The sequence below is a fragment of the Nymphaea colorata genome, chromosome 12 (assembly GCF_008831285.2).
Source record: "Nymphaea colorata isolate Beijing-Zhang1983 chromosome 12, ASM883128v2, whole genome shotgun sequence".
Lineage (NCBI taxonomy): Eukaryota > Viridiplantae > Streptophyta > Magnoliopsida > Nymphaeales > Nymphaeaceae > Nymphaea > Nymphaea colorata.
This window is the reverse complement of record NC_045149.1, coordinates 15,669,529-15,687,217: the sequence shown is the minus strand read 5'-3', so window position 1 is coordinate 15,687,217 and position 17,689 is coordinate 15,669,529. Positions and strand designations below refer to the sequence as shown.

Sequence of the window (17,689 nt, the reverse complement as noted above, 5' to 3'; positions counted from 1 at the left end):
TTTCATAATTTTCGGTCTAAAGGGGTTTTGTTCATGCTTGGGCAATGAACCTTAATCTAGTTGATATTCAAATCTGAATACGTATCAATCATGACCAACAAAAACGCTTTATTTCTAACCCAAATTTAATTCTGGCAGGTTTGCAAATCATATATAAGCTAAGACGCAAGGGAAATATGAGAACGATGGATTGATAATTGTTGAGGTAACGATATGACAAGGATGATGAGTGATGACGAGGAACTGAGGAAGACGTTATCCAAACCAATGTTCCTTTAGAGAGAGAGAGGGAGAGAGAATTTGACCTACCACTTTAAAAGCTAATTCAATAAACTACTTGACGTGTTGCATAATCTTACAGATTTAGCTCATTTAAAATCTTAATTAGGCAGCAACCAAGCAAGAAAGCTCAAACATTGGTCTCTCATGTGACGTGACAAAGGTGATTCCAGCAAACGACCATACTGTCGGCCAGTAAAAGATAAGGATTAAATGAAGAATTCATAGGGAAGAAGTAACATAATATAATGATGGAGCTATTAACATTAATCTAACGGAGCATGATTAACCATTTGAGTGCTGTAGTTTATTAAATAACTTTATGAGAATCCACATCAGTGGGACGCCAACTCCAATATCAGTGGAGGTGGGAGAAGGCGGTGTTGGAGTTCAAGAGTTTGGCCCCGACCTTCCAACTAGAAAGGAACGCGAGAGAGATGGCTATAAGAAAGACGACGCCTGTGTCCGTCTGTGCGGTGCTTGCTGCTCCAAAAACATATTGTCGCCTTCTTTGGCCATGTGGTACCCATCTCAAAGCTGAAACACATTACTTTTCAAAGATTGAAAGATGGAAACTTAACCATCTTTGTCATGACTAAGCCACCAGGTCTGCCGGTAAATTATAAGGTTCAGCCGTCTCTCTAAATGGAAGAAAGCTCTAGATTGTATATGTGCCTGTGGATTTGCCCGAGAAGCTAGTTGCCTGTGAATTCTTTGGTTCTTTCTAAATGTTGGCGATGACCACGACGATCTTAATGGTCGTGCATGGCCTGAAGATTCCAAATTTGAATCTTTGACAATGACTCTGCCGTTTTTGAACGGGATATTTTGAGCTTGGGAGATTCTGTCTTGAAGCTCCTTCCTCTACGTCCAAATTATTGAAGACCTTTGGAAACTCGACTATTTATAAATCAACACAAACACGCGAACACGACAGAAACACACACGCTCACGCACGCAAGTTCACATGTAGATGCCCGTACACAGAGCAGGAGGAAGCAAAGTTGAAACTTGCTTCCAATTGAAAAGTTTCAAATTTGGTGTCACTTGCTTGCTACCAAAGTAGCCAAGTGGTGTGGGCGCCAACCCAGCCTAATTAGGTGGATGGTCCTCAACTCAAGGCCTTCCCAAGTACTACTTTCCTTTTCGCCTACCTACCCGCCCCCTTGTTCATTAAATGCACCGTGGATACAATGTTCGAGGATTAAAATCCATCGTTCGTGGGCATTTTGCCTTTCCTTCATTTTCAGAGCATTGATCGTTTTGTCAAGGATAGTTTCGTGTTTGCAATAGGTAATTTTTTTCAGTTTTTTGGCCAACTCCAGCTGCCCCACTTGTTACAAATTGTGAATTACACTTTTGTTTAGCTAACCATATTTTTATTTAATGGTAGAATGAAATACTCCTCCTCCTCACCCAACCACACAAATCACTTTTCTTTTTTCTTGTAGTTTAAAGTGCTCATATGTAGAATTTCAGTTGAAAGGAGACATTACTAGATAAATATGTGGCTCCCCCATTATCCATAGTAGAGACAAAAACACTTTTCTGGATGGACTCACTAACCCATATGTGGCTCCGCCAATTGTCCTGGTTCAAAGGATTCAAAAGAGAATAAACTCTGCTCAAAGAACCGTGTTTTGACTTTAAAAAGAAAAAAAAAACCTTCAGACTTTTTTCTATGAAAATCATATGTGGCTCCTCCAATTGTCCTGGTTCAAAGGATTCAAAAGAGAATAAACTCTGCTCAAAGAACCGTGTTTTGACTTTAAAAAGAAAAAAAACCTTCGGACTTTTTTCTATGAAAATCCCTGTGTCATTAAAGCATTGTAAAGCTGAGATTAATCACTAATTGCATTGAATTTCTTGTTACAAGAAATAAGAGGAAATGATGTTGCAATGAATTTCTTGTTAGAAGAAAAAGTAGCAAATGTTATGAAGACCGTCCAATACTAAAGGAGAAGACGGGACTATCAAAATGATATGACGATCCAAATCTGAAGAGCTAAGATTATGGTATGAGGTTATCCTGGTAGAGGTCCGATACATGCATCAGGATATGGTCATAGATGCATGCTGCCCGTTGGGAAATTAGAGCGAAGCATATTAGAGACCCGATCAAAAAACGCTAACAGATTGCACGCCTTCCATATATCCAGAATCCGATCCACCCATTGGCGCTCGTGGACGCCACGAAAGCTACATTTGATCTAAATTACTTCTCTACATGATCTAAATTACTTCTCTACATATTTGGGTGAGTAATAGGTTCATTCCTCTACCCGAAGCGAGGCCTAAAGGTCCTCCAATTTCCTTTGCTTTTGGGGTCCTGGGCTGCGTCGGTGCAATGATAGCAACGGTGCACCCTTCAACTTGAATGTCGTGCCTACTACCTTAAGACACAGGAACATAATATCCATGGGAATCGAACTAGTGTCTACCTTTATACATGTCATAGCTCGACCAGTCACGCTATGCCCCTTGAGGTATTTCTCCTACATATTCTCGAACAATGTTCGCCTTCTGAAATGCACGCTCAAATGGACAACGACAAGTAAATATGACAGCAGAAAAAACGTTCGGCAGAAGATCCTTTGGAAATTCAACATTAAAGAGACTAATTTCTGTACTTCCAATACCATACAACCTCTTCTCTGTCTTAAAAAACAGTATTGAAGAAAAATGGGGCTACATCGATCTACGTTGATTTTTTAGGATTTCGTCGACTAAGGCTTCATCTGGTATTCCACAAGTTATTTAACTTAAAAGTCACTAGGCCGTCGGTTTCTGATGCTTCAACCTAAGAACATGCTTTTTCGTCATCAAGTTGCGGCATTTTGATGAGTATCTTAATATTTTTGAGTTTTTAAGATGCTACAAGACGTACTTTGCATACATGTGCACCTGTGTTACATGTTGAATTCTTGAAATGTAAATATCTCAAAGCTCTCCTTTATATGTCCTAGTATCACTAACCCTTTGTCCACGCAGGTTGTTCGTGTACCACGATGTCTCGTTCTATATTCTTTGTGTTCTTATGATCCTTTTTATGAAAAGTAAATTGTATACACTAGTTTTAAGTTATGGGTACCATATACAGACACGATTACCAAACAATGCTTTGGCATTTTTAATAAGTTTGATCGCTTACGGGTATCTTTTGCGTGAAAAAGAAAATATGTAAAATACATTGGTTGATAGAGTAAGTTTGATAACCAATACAGGTATCCCAAACCTGAAAATGTATCAGTTGCTGCGGTTCGGGTCGTCTGAGCTTTCCATTCGCATGCACAGATAATAGACAGAGAATGTAGAGGAATCGTAACGTATGCTTTTAAAGAGTACAGTTTGAGACATCTGGAAGATAAGAAACGAAACCATTTTAAGTTAGAAGAGTGGGTTTGGCAGGTGGTGGATCAGGTCAGAGGTTCCACGATGCTCATTTGAGGAACTTCAGAGGCTTGAATGAAGCCCAACCACGAGAATGGTCGACTTCATTAGCAACTCGTCTGTTCAAAGGTAAACTTCCAATCCATTTTAATGGTGGATTTCTGGCGGACCAGATACAGGATCTTGATTCCTGGAACAGAGTAGCCACGCCACTAGCAAATCTTCTGTTAACTGTCAATTTGGTGGAAATTTGGAGTAGGTCTCCCCATGATGGTCATGATCTTGTGCATATCTTCATATCTCCAAACTTCCACTCTATCGCATAAGAGGGAGATCGAGAGAGAGAAGAAAGTGAGGAGTGTCTCTCTTCTTCCCGTGTGAAACACAGAGGGAGATTGATACCAAAGAAAGTGGGTAGGAACTGCTGATCCCTTTCGCTATTTTGGTACTGAGTAGACAGAGATGAAACGAGAAATTCTTTTCTCTACCGTTCTCTTTATGAGGTAAATGAAAGAATCAACTGAGAAAACTCATATGAAGTGTCAACATAATTAATTTACAGAAAAACATAAGGAAATACGGTCTGATGTTTCCGTATATGAAACTCCATACACCATTCTCATGGCCTATCTGCGTGTTAGTGTTACTAGTGGGATGCTCGTGGAGGCCCTTGCCGAAGCACTTAGTTGGACCTCCTTTATTATGAAAACCGTAAAGCTGATTCAGTAAGGACACCCCTATTTTTTATTAATCCCAATCTCCTCATTCTCGACATCTTTTGCTACTAATGAAGCTTAGATGCAAATGGCATGATCAGATCCAGGGTTGGGGCCTTATAAGTCTATGACTGTTTCGAACATAAATCCAATCTGATCCTTAAATTCTATTACGGAGCTCGCGTTCAGATGGATATGTGGTTTTAATATGTTGGCAGAGCATGATTCTCAAATTCGGGAAATTGAGAATACCAAAAGATATTAATTGGGAGCACCATTGTTCTTCGTTTAGTTTTGGACAAGCAAGAAAAGAGAGACTGATGCCATTCTCGCACTTTTGCTGGAGAAGAATGAAGCCAAAACAAAACGTTATGTTGCCAATGAAGGAACACTCTCTTCAAGGTGGTTTTGAAACCATGTTCGAGGATTGGAAATTCACAGCCAACTCCTCTTTCAAAGCAATGTTTTGGCAACAATGCCGGTGCTTTCGAACTCGAAAGGTCGTCAATAGAAACCGAACGGACTTCCCATTTCCCATGAACACCATGTTCCAGACATTGCCTTTAAGAACTTATCTAAATTGTAGCTGCTCACATTCCCTTCTGCAACAAATCAACTTGCCTGGAAGCCATGAAACCACCTAGTTATTAGGCAGGTCTGTCAAACTAAGTCAGCAAATCCTTCATATATAAATCTCCTAAGAACATAATGAAATATGATGGATGCAGTTCAAACTCTTTTAACCCTACGTTATATACAAGTCTCTTTTTAGGGCAATTTTTTGAGGTGGAAGGTCGACCATGACTCGAGTAAATCGTCCAAGGTTTGTACAACATAATGGCCAACAATGCTCTTAAAGTACTGTCTCTTAGATCCATATTTCGGATGTGGGAAGCCATTTAGTGCAACTTAAATTGTAATTATAATCAATGAACCATTAGATTTCCTGCATAAGAATTGAAATTTCATAAGAGAATCAGAAAAATACGTAATACAAACTCTTTTTCTGTGTTTCGTTCTGCTACTCAGCAAGCTGGGGTTACGCAAAAGCGCGTCACATCCCAAGCGGTTGAACGATCTCTTCTGCTGAGGATCTTTAAGTGCAATCACCTTCTAGTGTGGTGTGTGGAGGCTCTTTGCTGCAAAACCTTATATTTATATACCTTTTCAACTATTAACAAGGTTTAGTTTCTCAAATGCATAAATACATTTCTCTAGCTCTCTGTATTATATGTTGGATGATTGCTTATTATCCCCTGTCCAAGGTCCATTCCCCTTTTGTCGGCAGTTGTTTAGCCTTTGTCTGCAGTTATTGACGGCCACATTTCGCCTGGCGGGACTAGCATGCTTGGCTAAGTTGATTTGAATCTCCAGATAAAGGGAGGTTTAAAGTTCATCACCCAGCTTCTCAGCAGCCAAGAGAGAGGTACAGAAAGGTTTAGAATTGACGAAACAACCAAAACATAATAAAGTCTCTCTCACCATATTCTACTTGATTTCACCACATTCTTTGACAACCTAATTAGTTAAAAAAGCACCTTGAATCGTGTATATGTTCGTTTCCATGGTTCCTCCACAATGATGTGAATCTGGCTGTACAGAGCCCCCATAATGAGACCGTGTGAGCGGATTCCTCGCCGGAGGGATCTCAGTTTCCCTTCAATTTGCTGAAATTTAGTAAACAAACAAGCTTAAACTCAGCTGAAATCGTTAAGTGGCAGCTGTTAATAAGAGATAGAGAATCATCTAGCTTCCAAATAAAAGACAATGAAGTAACTATTTGTCTTTCTGCCTGGATTACGACATTGCTGCAACTGCTGTGTATTTGTTGCCATTGATTAATTGCCTTTTCAGGTTCCAGGAAGCGTCCACAGTTGCTTCGTCTAAACTTTTTTTGGCAACTTGAAAAGCTTCTTCTTTTCATTCTAACCACAGAAGTAGGATTATTGTATAAGGGGAATTTATGTCCACAAAGCTGAAGTCCCCTCCCAATAATGAACATGATTCTAATATGACTTGATGAATTTATAATCTACAGTCTACACATGTTCAGTTCCCTGAATTGCAGACATCCCCGACCCCCCATCTACAGCTTAGTGAATAATCCCTCTCTCTCTCTCTCTCTCACACACACACACACACAGAGTAGGGTCACGTGGGGAGTTCCTATAGGCTATAAACAATTTCATGGTTCTATTTTTTTGGAATATCCAGGATTATACCTTCAATTCGAAACTATCCGGGCCTCTTATTCACATGCAGACGAGAGGTGATCTAGTCATATTTGTCTAGAACACTGCGAATCGGGTCCACACATCCCCAGATCGATCTATATGTGTGCGAACTTCAGATTGGATATAACTGAAAATCAATCATAGCTAGCGTATCCTGATCATCTTGCCTTCGGAGAAAGCAAGATAGGTTTTCAAGCTGAGCATGACCCACATTTACAAGTATGTTAGGTTCTGGTCGAGTTCACAACCTATGCCACATATGATCTGTTTCTTGGCTGGTCTGTTCCATGATTGAGTAAACAAACAATGTTAGACCGGTCCGGAACCAGACAAATCGGTTTTCACCGGATCAAGCATCGTGGACAAACGGATAGGATCAGATGGTATGTAATCTTGGTCGTACTGTTTTTATTTTGATTCACCAGATGACACGCAAGTTAAAGTGTGCATGGGATGGCACTCCAAAACACCAAAAGCAAGTCTTGTATTTTGAGGAGACAAGAGGTTGAGTGAAAGCTTCGGCTCTATTATAAGTGGTAGGATGAAATACTCTTCATTTTGATCACTCAAAGATAACAACTGAGGCCCATGCCGGATTTGAATATGAATTGTTTAATAAGATTTTGAGTTGATCCATGTCAAGAAGCGGATCTACAATTTCTTCGGATGCCAAGCCTTTTGTGTTGATCAACATTCACTTGACAAGTGTAGGGGGAGAGAACAAGGGTTTTATGGATCAGAAGCATGCAATTATCAAAAAAAGGTTTTAAAAGAATGCCGCACATGTAGCGTCATGGGCATTCACATATCACACAAACACATGAACATGCCATGTTGATGAACCAAAGATACGCTTGAAGATTTCCCACGATCCCCATTTGTAATTTAATAAACAAAAGTTGTATGGCAGAATGGCAACCTTTCTTCTCTTTCTCTTATTTTAAACAACTCAATCATTCGAGCTGTCTCCCTAACGCTACCTTGCTTCCAGTGCTTCAATATATATATATATATATATATATATATATATATTATAAATTAAATTTACATTCTTTAAGTTGGTAACAAAGATTTTATGGAGGTTCAAGAATTAACGGTCAGAACTTCTTTTGCTTGTAAAACTCATTATTGAAGAGAAGGAAGGAGAGAGAGTATCTACTGCTATGCGAATCCAGGGATAACTTTGTGGCCCATAACATGTTGTCTAATTGGTCAGGTTATATATAGCGGCTGTTTAGTAACAATAACGTATTGTTCATGTGCCACAAATTTACCTTAAAAAATGGGTAAATTTATGAAACACTTTAATGAGCGTCTCATTTCATACGGCAGATTCATATAACAACAACAACATATGTCTTACTCAGCTCTATACAAATCACCTAAGAAAAGCCTGTAAGGACTAATCTTTCATGTACTAGAAACAAAGACCTTCTTGAGAATATGAAAAAAGCCCGTGAGCGTATTTACAAATGAACAATAAAATAAGGATGCATCTGGAGAAGCTAAAAAGAAGAAGAAACTAAGTAGAAGACAAGATTTCATGTAAACGTGGAGCGAGTACGAGATTGTCCAATATGGAAACAATAGAATAAGTAAAAGGCAAAAGGACGTGAAAAACAACAAAAGAGTGTATACTGTGTTGTGTTGGGGAATTCATTTTTAACCATAAAGAAAGCAGGTGGATTCGAATTGGAGTTACGGCTACTCTTCATGGTGGCGTCATGTCCACTGCTCCCGGCGGGCCCTCTCCTTTCGCACACTAATTGATCTTCTCGTCCTTCACTACGTCTTCTACTTTTAATATTATATTTCATTTTTAGTTCCCATTCAATTGAATGCCATTTGCCTAATGAATCTGTTCTTTAAATCTCCCCTTGAGGATAGCCACCCTCTTGTATGAATGAATCAAGCTGAGGACGTAGCTATCACACGTCGTCCAACCCGATTGGTTGCATTGCATTGCATTGCATTAGAGAGTACTGCCGCATCATTTATTGCTTCAACCGATGAAAGCTAAAATTGTGTCAGAAAACAAATTTTTAGATCAGTTCCCAACAGTAACATCAAATGTTCTGTGGTTTTAGCATCTCAGAGACACACATTGGCACCAAAAGCTTGGAAAATGACATCTGAGAGTTGAACTTTTTTCTTTCAGCTCCAGGATGAGAGGCTTAGTCGCTCCCTCTTAAAATCTCAAGCCCGTTGTTCAGGCCACAGTATGCTTTCCGAAGAACAGCCCGCCCATAAAATTCCAAGCAGCAACTGGCCGGCCACCTATCAACTGTTGGCGGAAAGAGGTGCACCCTCGAAGAATGTTATTGAACCAGCAAAATTTAAGGGGAGCGAAATGTCGCTCCAAACAAAAAGAGAGAAAACATGATTGTTCAAACTTATTTATGCTATGCTAGGCGGTACTGTAAAAGCAATCCTAGTTGACGCACATCGGCCGATACCCGTTCCAAATTTTCATCTTACGTTTCCTGAAGTTAGCTTAAAATAATTAATTCCTCGGCCGGTATAATGTATTGGTAACCAAATCGATACGGCATCGACACCGTCATTTACAAAATTATATATATATATAACGAGTACACTACATATCATCATTGATCCCTTTAAGGTATGTTTCACTTGGAGGGTTGATCATTTAAAACATTGAAATTATAGTGCGTGCACTATTTGACTTTGAGGCGGTTGGTACAACTGTTTGGGGTTGGAGTAGGTAGGTAGTTACTTTTCATTTTTACTGTTAAACAGTGTCATTTTCTTGTGCCGCAAAGGAAAGGTCAAAAAAGTGTAAATTGAAGTGCAATAAGAGTGGTACCGAAAAACAAAGTCTATACCTCCTCAAAAGGATCAAAGGTTGAGTGAAAGCTTCTGCTTTCAGTTTAATGTGATTTTTTTTTTTAATGTTAGACCTCTCACTAGATATATATCTCAAATCTTCTTTTATCTATAGATCTAAAATCCAATGTTTGTTTACTCTATCGACCCTATATAAAAGGGATTTTAGATCAAATAACAATCAAAATATACCCCAAACGCGGGCATACTTAAAACACGTGTTCGGATATCGTGCAAATGGGGTTTTTGTTCCCTCTTTTTGCCCTTCTTCTACTCAATTAAGCTTGGTCCATTAATGCCAAAACCACCAACATTATATGTTTTCAACTCCATGCTTTCTTGGACAATTCATGAAATGTGAAAATAAAATATATGAATTAATAAAAGGAGGCTATGAAATTTTTCTAACTCTATTATTACGTCGACCGAGCTTTCTTTCGGTATTGTTTAGGTAAAGGGTTGATGGTGGTCTGAGCTCAGCCACTCTTTAGAAAGCTATAAATCAATAAAGATGGATCTAAAGGTGGGAGGGAAATATAATCCCCAATAACCTGGGGAAGAGGAATAATGATTCCCCAAAGCAAACAGGGATTTTCCCATCCATCGGCTATGTGCACTCATTTAACTCGTTTAGACGCTAACTTATTTGGCGTTAACTCATGTAAACATTAACTTGACTCGTTTAGACGTTAACTTATTTGGCGTTAACTCATGTAAACATGAACTTGTTTAACTCATGTAAGGTTAACTCATGTAACTTATTTAACTCGTGTAACTTGTGAAAAATTGTTTTTACCCTTAAAGTTAAAACCAGTGAACCAGTTTTGACAGTATTATATAGAGTACCGGTTTTGCGAGTTGAGTCGAATATAAATGAGTCGAGTTCGAGTTTCAGGAACTCGACTCTTTTATCATTTCGAGTACCTTTATCAGCTCAAACGCGACTTGTTTATAAATGAATCGAGCACAAACCGAGTTTTTTCGAGCAAGTTTGAGTCGAGCCCGAGTTGGCTCACTTTGTTGTGCTGCCCTACATCCAAAAGACATTCCCCCAAACTAAGAGGTAAAAAACTAAAAGGAATTTCAACAAATAATGAGTTTCAGTGAAACTAGAAAAGGAAAGCAATTATTGAATCAGACCGTGTCGCTATGCACAATATAATAGCACTTTCCTGGTTTCTATAAACGGGTCGACGCTACACGCTCAAATTTCATTCCATCAATATGACTGGGCAAGATCCAAAAGCCAATGCCTAGTTTTTGCTCAAAAGAGCGCCTAAATTGTCTTTATATATACAGGCACATAGCGAAGTTTAAGATATTTCCCAAGGTACATGACCACATTGATCACATCCAGCTGTAACTAATTAAGAAAAAAAGAATCAGAAAGTAAGCCTGTTCAAACCAAGTAAAATAGATGAATAGGGATGCCAATAGATTGGATTTGAATAGGATATATCACTCTTAACTCTATCTGCTTTTTTTTTAGATATTCACATGTTTAGACACGAATGAAAAAAAGTCATATCGAATCAAATTTTTACATTTACATCCGAGTCCCAATCCAAATTTTGTATCAAATCTGGTCTACTTTGAAAATAGAAGAGAGTTGGATAAATATATATGTATATATAAGGTGTTTGCTTAAAACTCCATCCAATCTAAATCCAAATCTGATTGGATATTTATGTACATCTAAATCCAAAGCAAATCGGATGTCATTTCTTAAATTTGAATCTGATTCTTTTTCCGATTGGATATTAATTTTTTTTTTCATATACGATTTTTTCAGAATGGTTCTGCGGGATATCTAATCCAAAAAAAGGATATATTGATATCCAATAAATAGCACCACGATCACCACAGCATGATCACTGCCGTACAAAGTCAGTATCTATGCATTTTTGTCAAACATGATAAGCATATATGTTTATCTAAGGTTTGACAATGAGCGAATACCAACAAGATCTCCATCCACCTGGCTCTCAATAGGTAAAGAAACACGGGCTGAGGAAATTCAAGATTTCAGTATCCAGCCGCATCTATTGATGCCCACTTAGTAATAGTATCTGGAACGTCCCACTTTGAGAAAAGCCAACATTTCTATGTCCAGCCACCATCCACATCTTATGAACATACTCGTGCAGTTCATCCGTAGCTTTTACTTATGCTCATGCCCAATGCAATGCACTGCGTTGGATTGTGTTGTGAATGTCGTAGGACTGCTGTGTCTAAACCCTAACTGCAGCCATCCAAGAAGTGTATATATATACATGTGTGTGTGTGGGTGTGTGAGTTGTCAAATTTATTGTATTGGCATTAGCGACAGTTTGTGGTAGATATTTAGCAATGATTTATGGTTATTTTAGAAACGAACTTTAAAAATTTTAACCATTCAGCAATTATCCGGCATTAGCGGCATAGACTTTTCTGATATAACGAATCAAGATAATAAAAAAAAAGGTTTAGGTCCTGAAAATATCAACCAACATGATAAAGTAAGCTAAGATGCGACTGCTTATGTCTAAGCCAATCAAATCTACCAACTTGAACTGATTCAGCATCTATGGCCGGCTGCAGATCACCTTGATTATTGTTTTTTTTTTTTTTGGTTTTTTGTGATTTCAAAAAGAGGTACTGAAATGACCATATATTTGTTTGCTTATGTATGTTTCCTTGAATAAATGTGTAAATTCATTCATTGGGTCCATTCCGATGATGATCATCTAATTCATCATTGTAGATCTTATGTTTTTCTTTTTTGGTATTATGCTTTCCATTTGACGGATATCGAATCTTTGAATCTCTTCAAATTTAAAACGATTCGGCTGGAAGAATCAGGCCTCTAACACTTACACAACCCTCCCGATGCATTGCCACAGGAATGCAGTGAGTTTGTGGAGAATATTGGTAAATATTCTAAAAGAGAGTAAATAACCTCTTGTTAACAAATTAAACAGTGGAAAATGTCTCCATCCAATTTTGCTTCATTTTCTTTATGTCCAAATCAAAGCATATTCCTTCTATAAAGCAATGCACTTTTCCATCAAAGAGAGACACTAAAATACTCCATTTCCTTGTCGTCCACTTCTACTGAGCAATACAAAAGGTTGAGTTTCACAAATAAAACCTTAAATTAGTCCTCGATCCACATCTGAACATGGTGGATGTAGATCATGAAAATCATAGCAAAAGACAACCATTCTTGGCCTCAGGCGGGAGAATTTTAATAAATAAAGTCCTCCTGTCCTGGGCCAGGATCATTTGAGTCATATATTCAAGTTTTCACATATTCAAGTTTGGTTGGAATCAGAAAATTAAAACCCATAAATTTTTGTTTGGTCGCAAACAAATACACCATGATGTTAAAAGAGATCAAGTGTGGGTTGCAAGTACCATATCTTTATATTCCTTGACATAACTGGTAGAGCTAGCTAGGCTTGTCTAACCTCACTAAGCAATACGCATGTTAGCACCTCGAGAGTGATTTTTCTGGTAAGCATATGATGACTATATATACTTGATCCAACCATTCAGATTGATAATTCTACATTTGAACTACCTAACCTATGAATGCCAACAAGTTCTCCACGTATATGCAACGCACAACACCAACGATCCAAGTGAGTTCCCATTTTGGCATCGCATGTATGGTTGGGGTTTGCCTAATGCCCAGATTGCTTTTGGTCTTGTGGGTAACATTGCGAAGAAAATTAAGAGACTTATAAGAAGATTGGCTAAATAATAGGTTATCCCGGTTTTTTCAAGCTGAAACAAAAACTATTAAAGAGAGGGTCGGGATTTATGAAGCCAGAAATCCAGGCCCAATGTGCGTCGGGATTTATGAAGCCAGAAATCCAGGCCCAGTGTGCGAACAGATCGGGTCATTGCAATGGCATCAAGCTCATGTCAACATTCGAACCCACACACGCACGGACACGTGTGCCTTAAGATTATAAAAAAAAACTTAGAGGACTTATAAGAGGGTTGACTAAATAATAAATTGTTCTGGCTCTTAACTTTTTCCATTTTGAAACTGAAAAACTTGGAGGACTTATAAGAGGGTTGACTAAATAATAAATTGTTCTGGCTCTTAACTTTTTCCATTTTGAAACTGAAATTAAGGAGTAGGTTAAGATCTGTCAAACCCAAAATTGAAGCTCTGCAGAGGAGTGGGCGGGATGCTTCAGGTCAAGTCGAAATAGGCAAATTGTCAAGACGAATTTCATTGGAATTGGACCTCAGCTTTAACTGAACTTCGTTTCTCGTTTTAGACGGAACTTAGAGCTGAACCGTCTCGGGAGAACCACTTTGGAAACGAGCAACCGCCGTTACGCACCGCTTGTTAACGAGTAATACCCATACGAATATGATTCGAACGACAAGAGCTATATCCTTTATAACGATTGCTCTGCAAGAACGCTCAAAGATACTTACTGTGGAATTGGGTGTTTCGTTCCACGTATTCCATAGTGAGGAGTATCGGAGACATATATATATATAGAGAGAGAGAGACTTGCGTGGGCAACTGCCCACATAGACCCATATACATATTAAAGACCCATCGCTATTTATTTAGCTGCACTCCAATTTAGTATGTGGTTGCCTCTCTTCTGCATTGATTTTTTTACCTCCCTCAAGGAGGGATGCATATGGACTTTCACTGGCCTTTGCGTATCGGTGGGAAACATTTTCCAACACCCCAGAGCCGAGCCGCCAGCTTCAGCACCACCACCCGCACCGATCACACGGGAATGTCCTAGGGAAACGCGCCCCAGGCCTCAAGAGGGTAGTCTCGTCATTTGGCTCGGCCATTACCTTCGTGTCTGCTTCGGGTTCAGGTACGGACGGTCAACGGCATAGAACTCTGGGTAGCGAATAAGTTCCCGATCCCGGCGTTTGACCATTGACCACACGTGTGCCCACTCCGCACGCACTGTCCACCTCTCCCTCCAACCCAATTACCGAAACTGCCCTCCCCGACCCTGAGCTCAATTCCGGGGTAATTTCGTCCGAAAGATATGATGGGGCACCGCTGCGCTTAAGAATGCTGCGACGACACACGAGCGGTCATCGACACCTTCGATATAATAATAATCACTCTTCAAGTTCCTCATGTAGAAAATTTCAGAAGTACTGATCTCTCCCTATATATATATATGAACCGTATAGTCTAGGAAATTGGTATTAACATTTACGACGCTGCTAATTAACTCCCCACACTAAAACTGCATGAATCAAGATCCAATTTCAACGTCAAAATTGATTTCTCTTCAAAGAGCCAGAACTAACTAATGTTAAGCACGAGCTTTTGACACAGTTTTTCCATCATGCACTTGCAAAGAGGGAAATCAATCCAGGTAGTTAAGTCAAAGACAGTGAAACGTATAAAAAGGAAAAAATATATGTAAGTACAAAAAAGAACCGGATACCCTCTCCACTGATTCCAATCTGCAAATACGTATGTGTATCCGTGAGCTAGAGATAGTTAAATATACCATCGACCAAGGGACAGGCTCTCGTGAGATGAGTAAAATCCAAAATTTTTTTAAAGTTGGTAAATTTCGATAGAAATAATTGCACCAGGCTAGCTCATCGATTTCGTTAATCTTACTCACTTAGACACTCTAACTATTAATTAACTAGAAAGTCGAGATTTTCTTTCTTTGTAATTTATTCTGATATATCGAGTTAATGAAGCCCTACCAATCGACGCATGAAAGATGATGATGGGTGTGACTTAGCACCACATATAACACACCAAAGCTGATGTCTGATTAATTAAAGTTTAAGGCAATAGATTAATGAGCGGACAAAGTCCAAAGGCAACCATCCAAATGCCCATCGTACGGAAAAGGGTTTAAAATAGAGGTTTTCTTTAAGGTAGCCCATTTTCTTTTTTGTTTTTCTGAAAGGTGGCTCGAAAAACCACAGCGCACCTTACAAGTTCACAGGATTCACCCATCTAACTGTTGCTTTGCACCAAAAGTGGAAAAACTTAGTACCATCTCTTCCTTTAATAACATGTGATAAAAGAGATTTGACAATCCAACAGTTCAACCCACTCTTTTAGTTATTATTTATTGGCAGAAATGACAAAGTCATAGTAATATTGTCCAAGTTTTTTAATGCATTTCTCTTTTTGTCAGGAGATTTTGATCAATTATGCAGCTGAACATAACGATGGGTGAACAAACTGAGACCATATTTCAAAAACAGATGGTCAGGCTGCTGCAAATTCTTACACGAATTAGATGTTAAAACGATGGGGCAAGGTTTTAACATGTTGCCGGGTTTTGATGGAGATCAGATCTTCTTGAAAATGAATGAAATACCCACCAAAACAAAATGCAAAAGAAGGATAAGAAATCGCTCTTGTTTTCAAGTAAATAATTGATAATAATTGACCAAGAATCAGTACTATTCATTTACTCAAAAGGTTAAAAAAAAAAAAAGTTGGCATAATGTACCATTCGTCAAAAAAAAGAAAAACAAACAAAGGGGAACCCATCAATCTCACTCATAAGTGACTAAATACATAAATACAAAATAAACAATTAATCATTGAATAAGTAACCCTAGTAGTTACCAATCCATCCACAGAGAGACTCCAGAGCGAAGGCCCATCATCCAATTCCTTCACTGCACTTAAAAAGGAGGAAGAAGAGGGGAGGAAGAGGGAGAAGCCAGGAGGAAGGCGAAACAGCAGCAACAAAGGGAAGAAAGGGGAGGAGGGAGGCATCGGTTTAATCAGATAAACAGGTAAAGCCATCCAAAAGATCTTGTTTTCCCATGTCTACCATGAATGTTGCAGATGAATCTCAATCATCTACCACCGCCACCACCACCACCAATAGCAGCACCATCACCACCACCACTACCACTATCACCAATACCACCACAAGCCCATCAACTCTCAGCAGATATGAGTCGCAAAAGAGGAGAGACTGGAACACCTTTGGGCAGTACCTAAGAAACCACAGGCCACCATTATCACTATCAAAGTGCAGTGGTGCACATGTGCTGGAGTTCCTGCGCTACCTGGACCAGTTTGGCAAGACCAAGGTGCACACCCAGATCTGCCCTTTCTTCGGCCACCCAAATCCGCCCTGCCCGTGCCCGTGCCCGCTCCGCCAGGCCTGGGGCAGCCTCGACGCTCTCATCGGCCGCCTCCGCGCCGCCTACGAGGAGAACGGCGGCAAGCCGGAGTCCAACCCCTTCGGCGCCCGCGCCGTCCGCCTATACCTTAGGGAGGTGAGGGACTTGCAGGCGAAGGCGAGGGGCATCGCCTACGAGAAGAAAAAAAGAAAGCGCCCACCACCCCCTTCACACCAACAACAACAGCAGCAACCGGCGGCAGCGACCACGGCTTCCGGTATGATCGATGATGATGAGGGTGAACCCGTGATGGCAGAACCCGGCGTCGGCAGCAGCACCGGAGTTTCGATCTCTGGGAACCCATTGATGAAAAGGGCCCCGGCCTGACGGCACAAGCAGGTCCAATTCCCACTACAGCTTCCAGGTTGAGCAGGGTCTGATGCCACGAGCAGTAGCACCGAGATGGTTGGTTGAACCTGAGAAGCTTCCAAATTGCACCCCAAATCTTACTAACTCTCAAAATGATCATCCATGAGTCACCTGGACTACTATTCAGTATCTCTCTTTTTTGTTTCACTTTTCTTTCACTCTTCTTTGTCCTCGGAGTTTGTTAGGATCAGTGCTAGTTTTAGTAGTGCCGTTGGTAGTGGCAGTCATGATAATGGCAGCAGTAGCTAGCAGCTGCAATAGTTATAGAGTCAGTACCAATACTAGCAGTAGATGATGATGATCGTGATGATGGTGAGAAAAGAGAGGGGCTCTCCCTTTTTCCCAGTTTCTTCTTCATCTTATTTGGTATCAGCTATCAAGTGTTCACTTTGATGTGGCGCATCTATCGTGTATGCAAATGTTGAAGGTTCATAAAATTGTATGTAGATTGTGGAGCAGATTTAGCTTCTTGTTCTTCTTTCTCTTATTCTTCTTCTCGGTGTTTCGGGGTAGGTAATTTAGTATTGCTTTCTGTGAGTAGCTTACGAAACTTCTTTGCTGATATTGGCGCTCATTTGTTAGGAAAAGTTGAAAATCGCCTATTGTCGACAGTATGACTTATAGTCCCTCTTTCTCTGGATAGTGATACCGAACAATGGGCTAATTAGCTCAGGCATTTGGGATTCTTTTGTTATC

The 17,689-nt window shown here is 39.7% G+C and overlaps 1 protein-coding gene across 1 annotated transcript; it reads left to right on the top strand.

Moving 5' to 3' along the window:
- Positions 1 to 16,054: 16,054 nt before the first annotated feature.
- Positions 16,055 to 17,470, top strand: LOC116265347 (protein LIGHT-DEPENDENT SHORT HYPOCOTYLS 4-like). The gene has a single exon (XM_031645903.2). It carries the CDS (start codon positions 16,259 to 16,261, stop codon positions 16,949 to 16,951), a length of 693 nt encoding a protein of 230 aa, XP_031501763.1. The 5' UTR covers positions 16,055 to 16,258; the 3' UTR covers positions 16,952 to 17,470.
- The last annotated feature ends 219 nt before the right edge of the window (positions 17,471 to 17,689 follow it).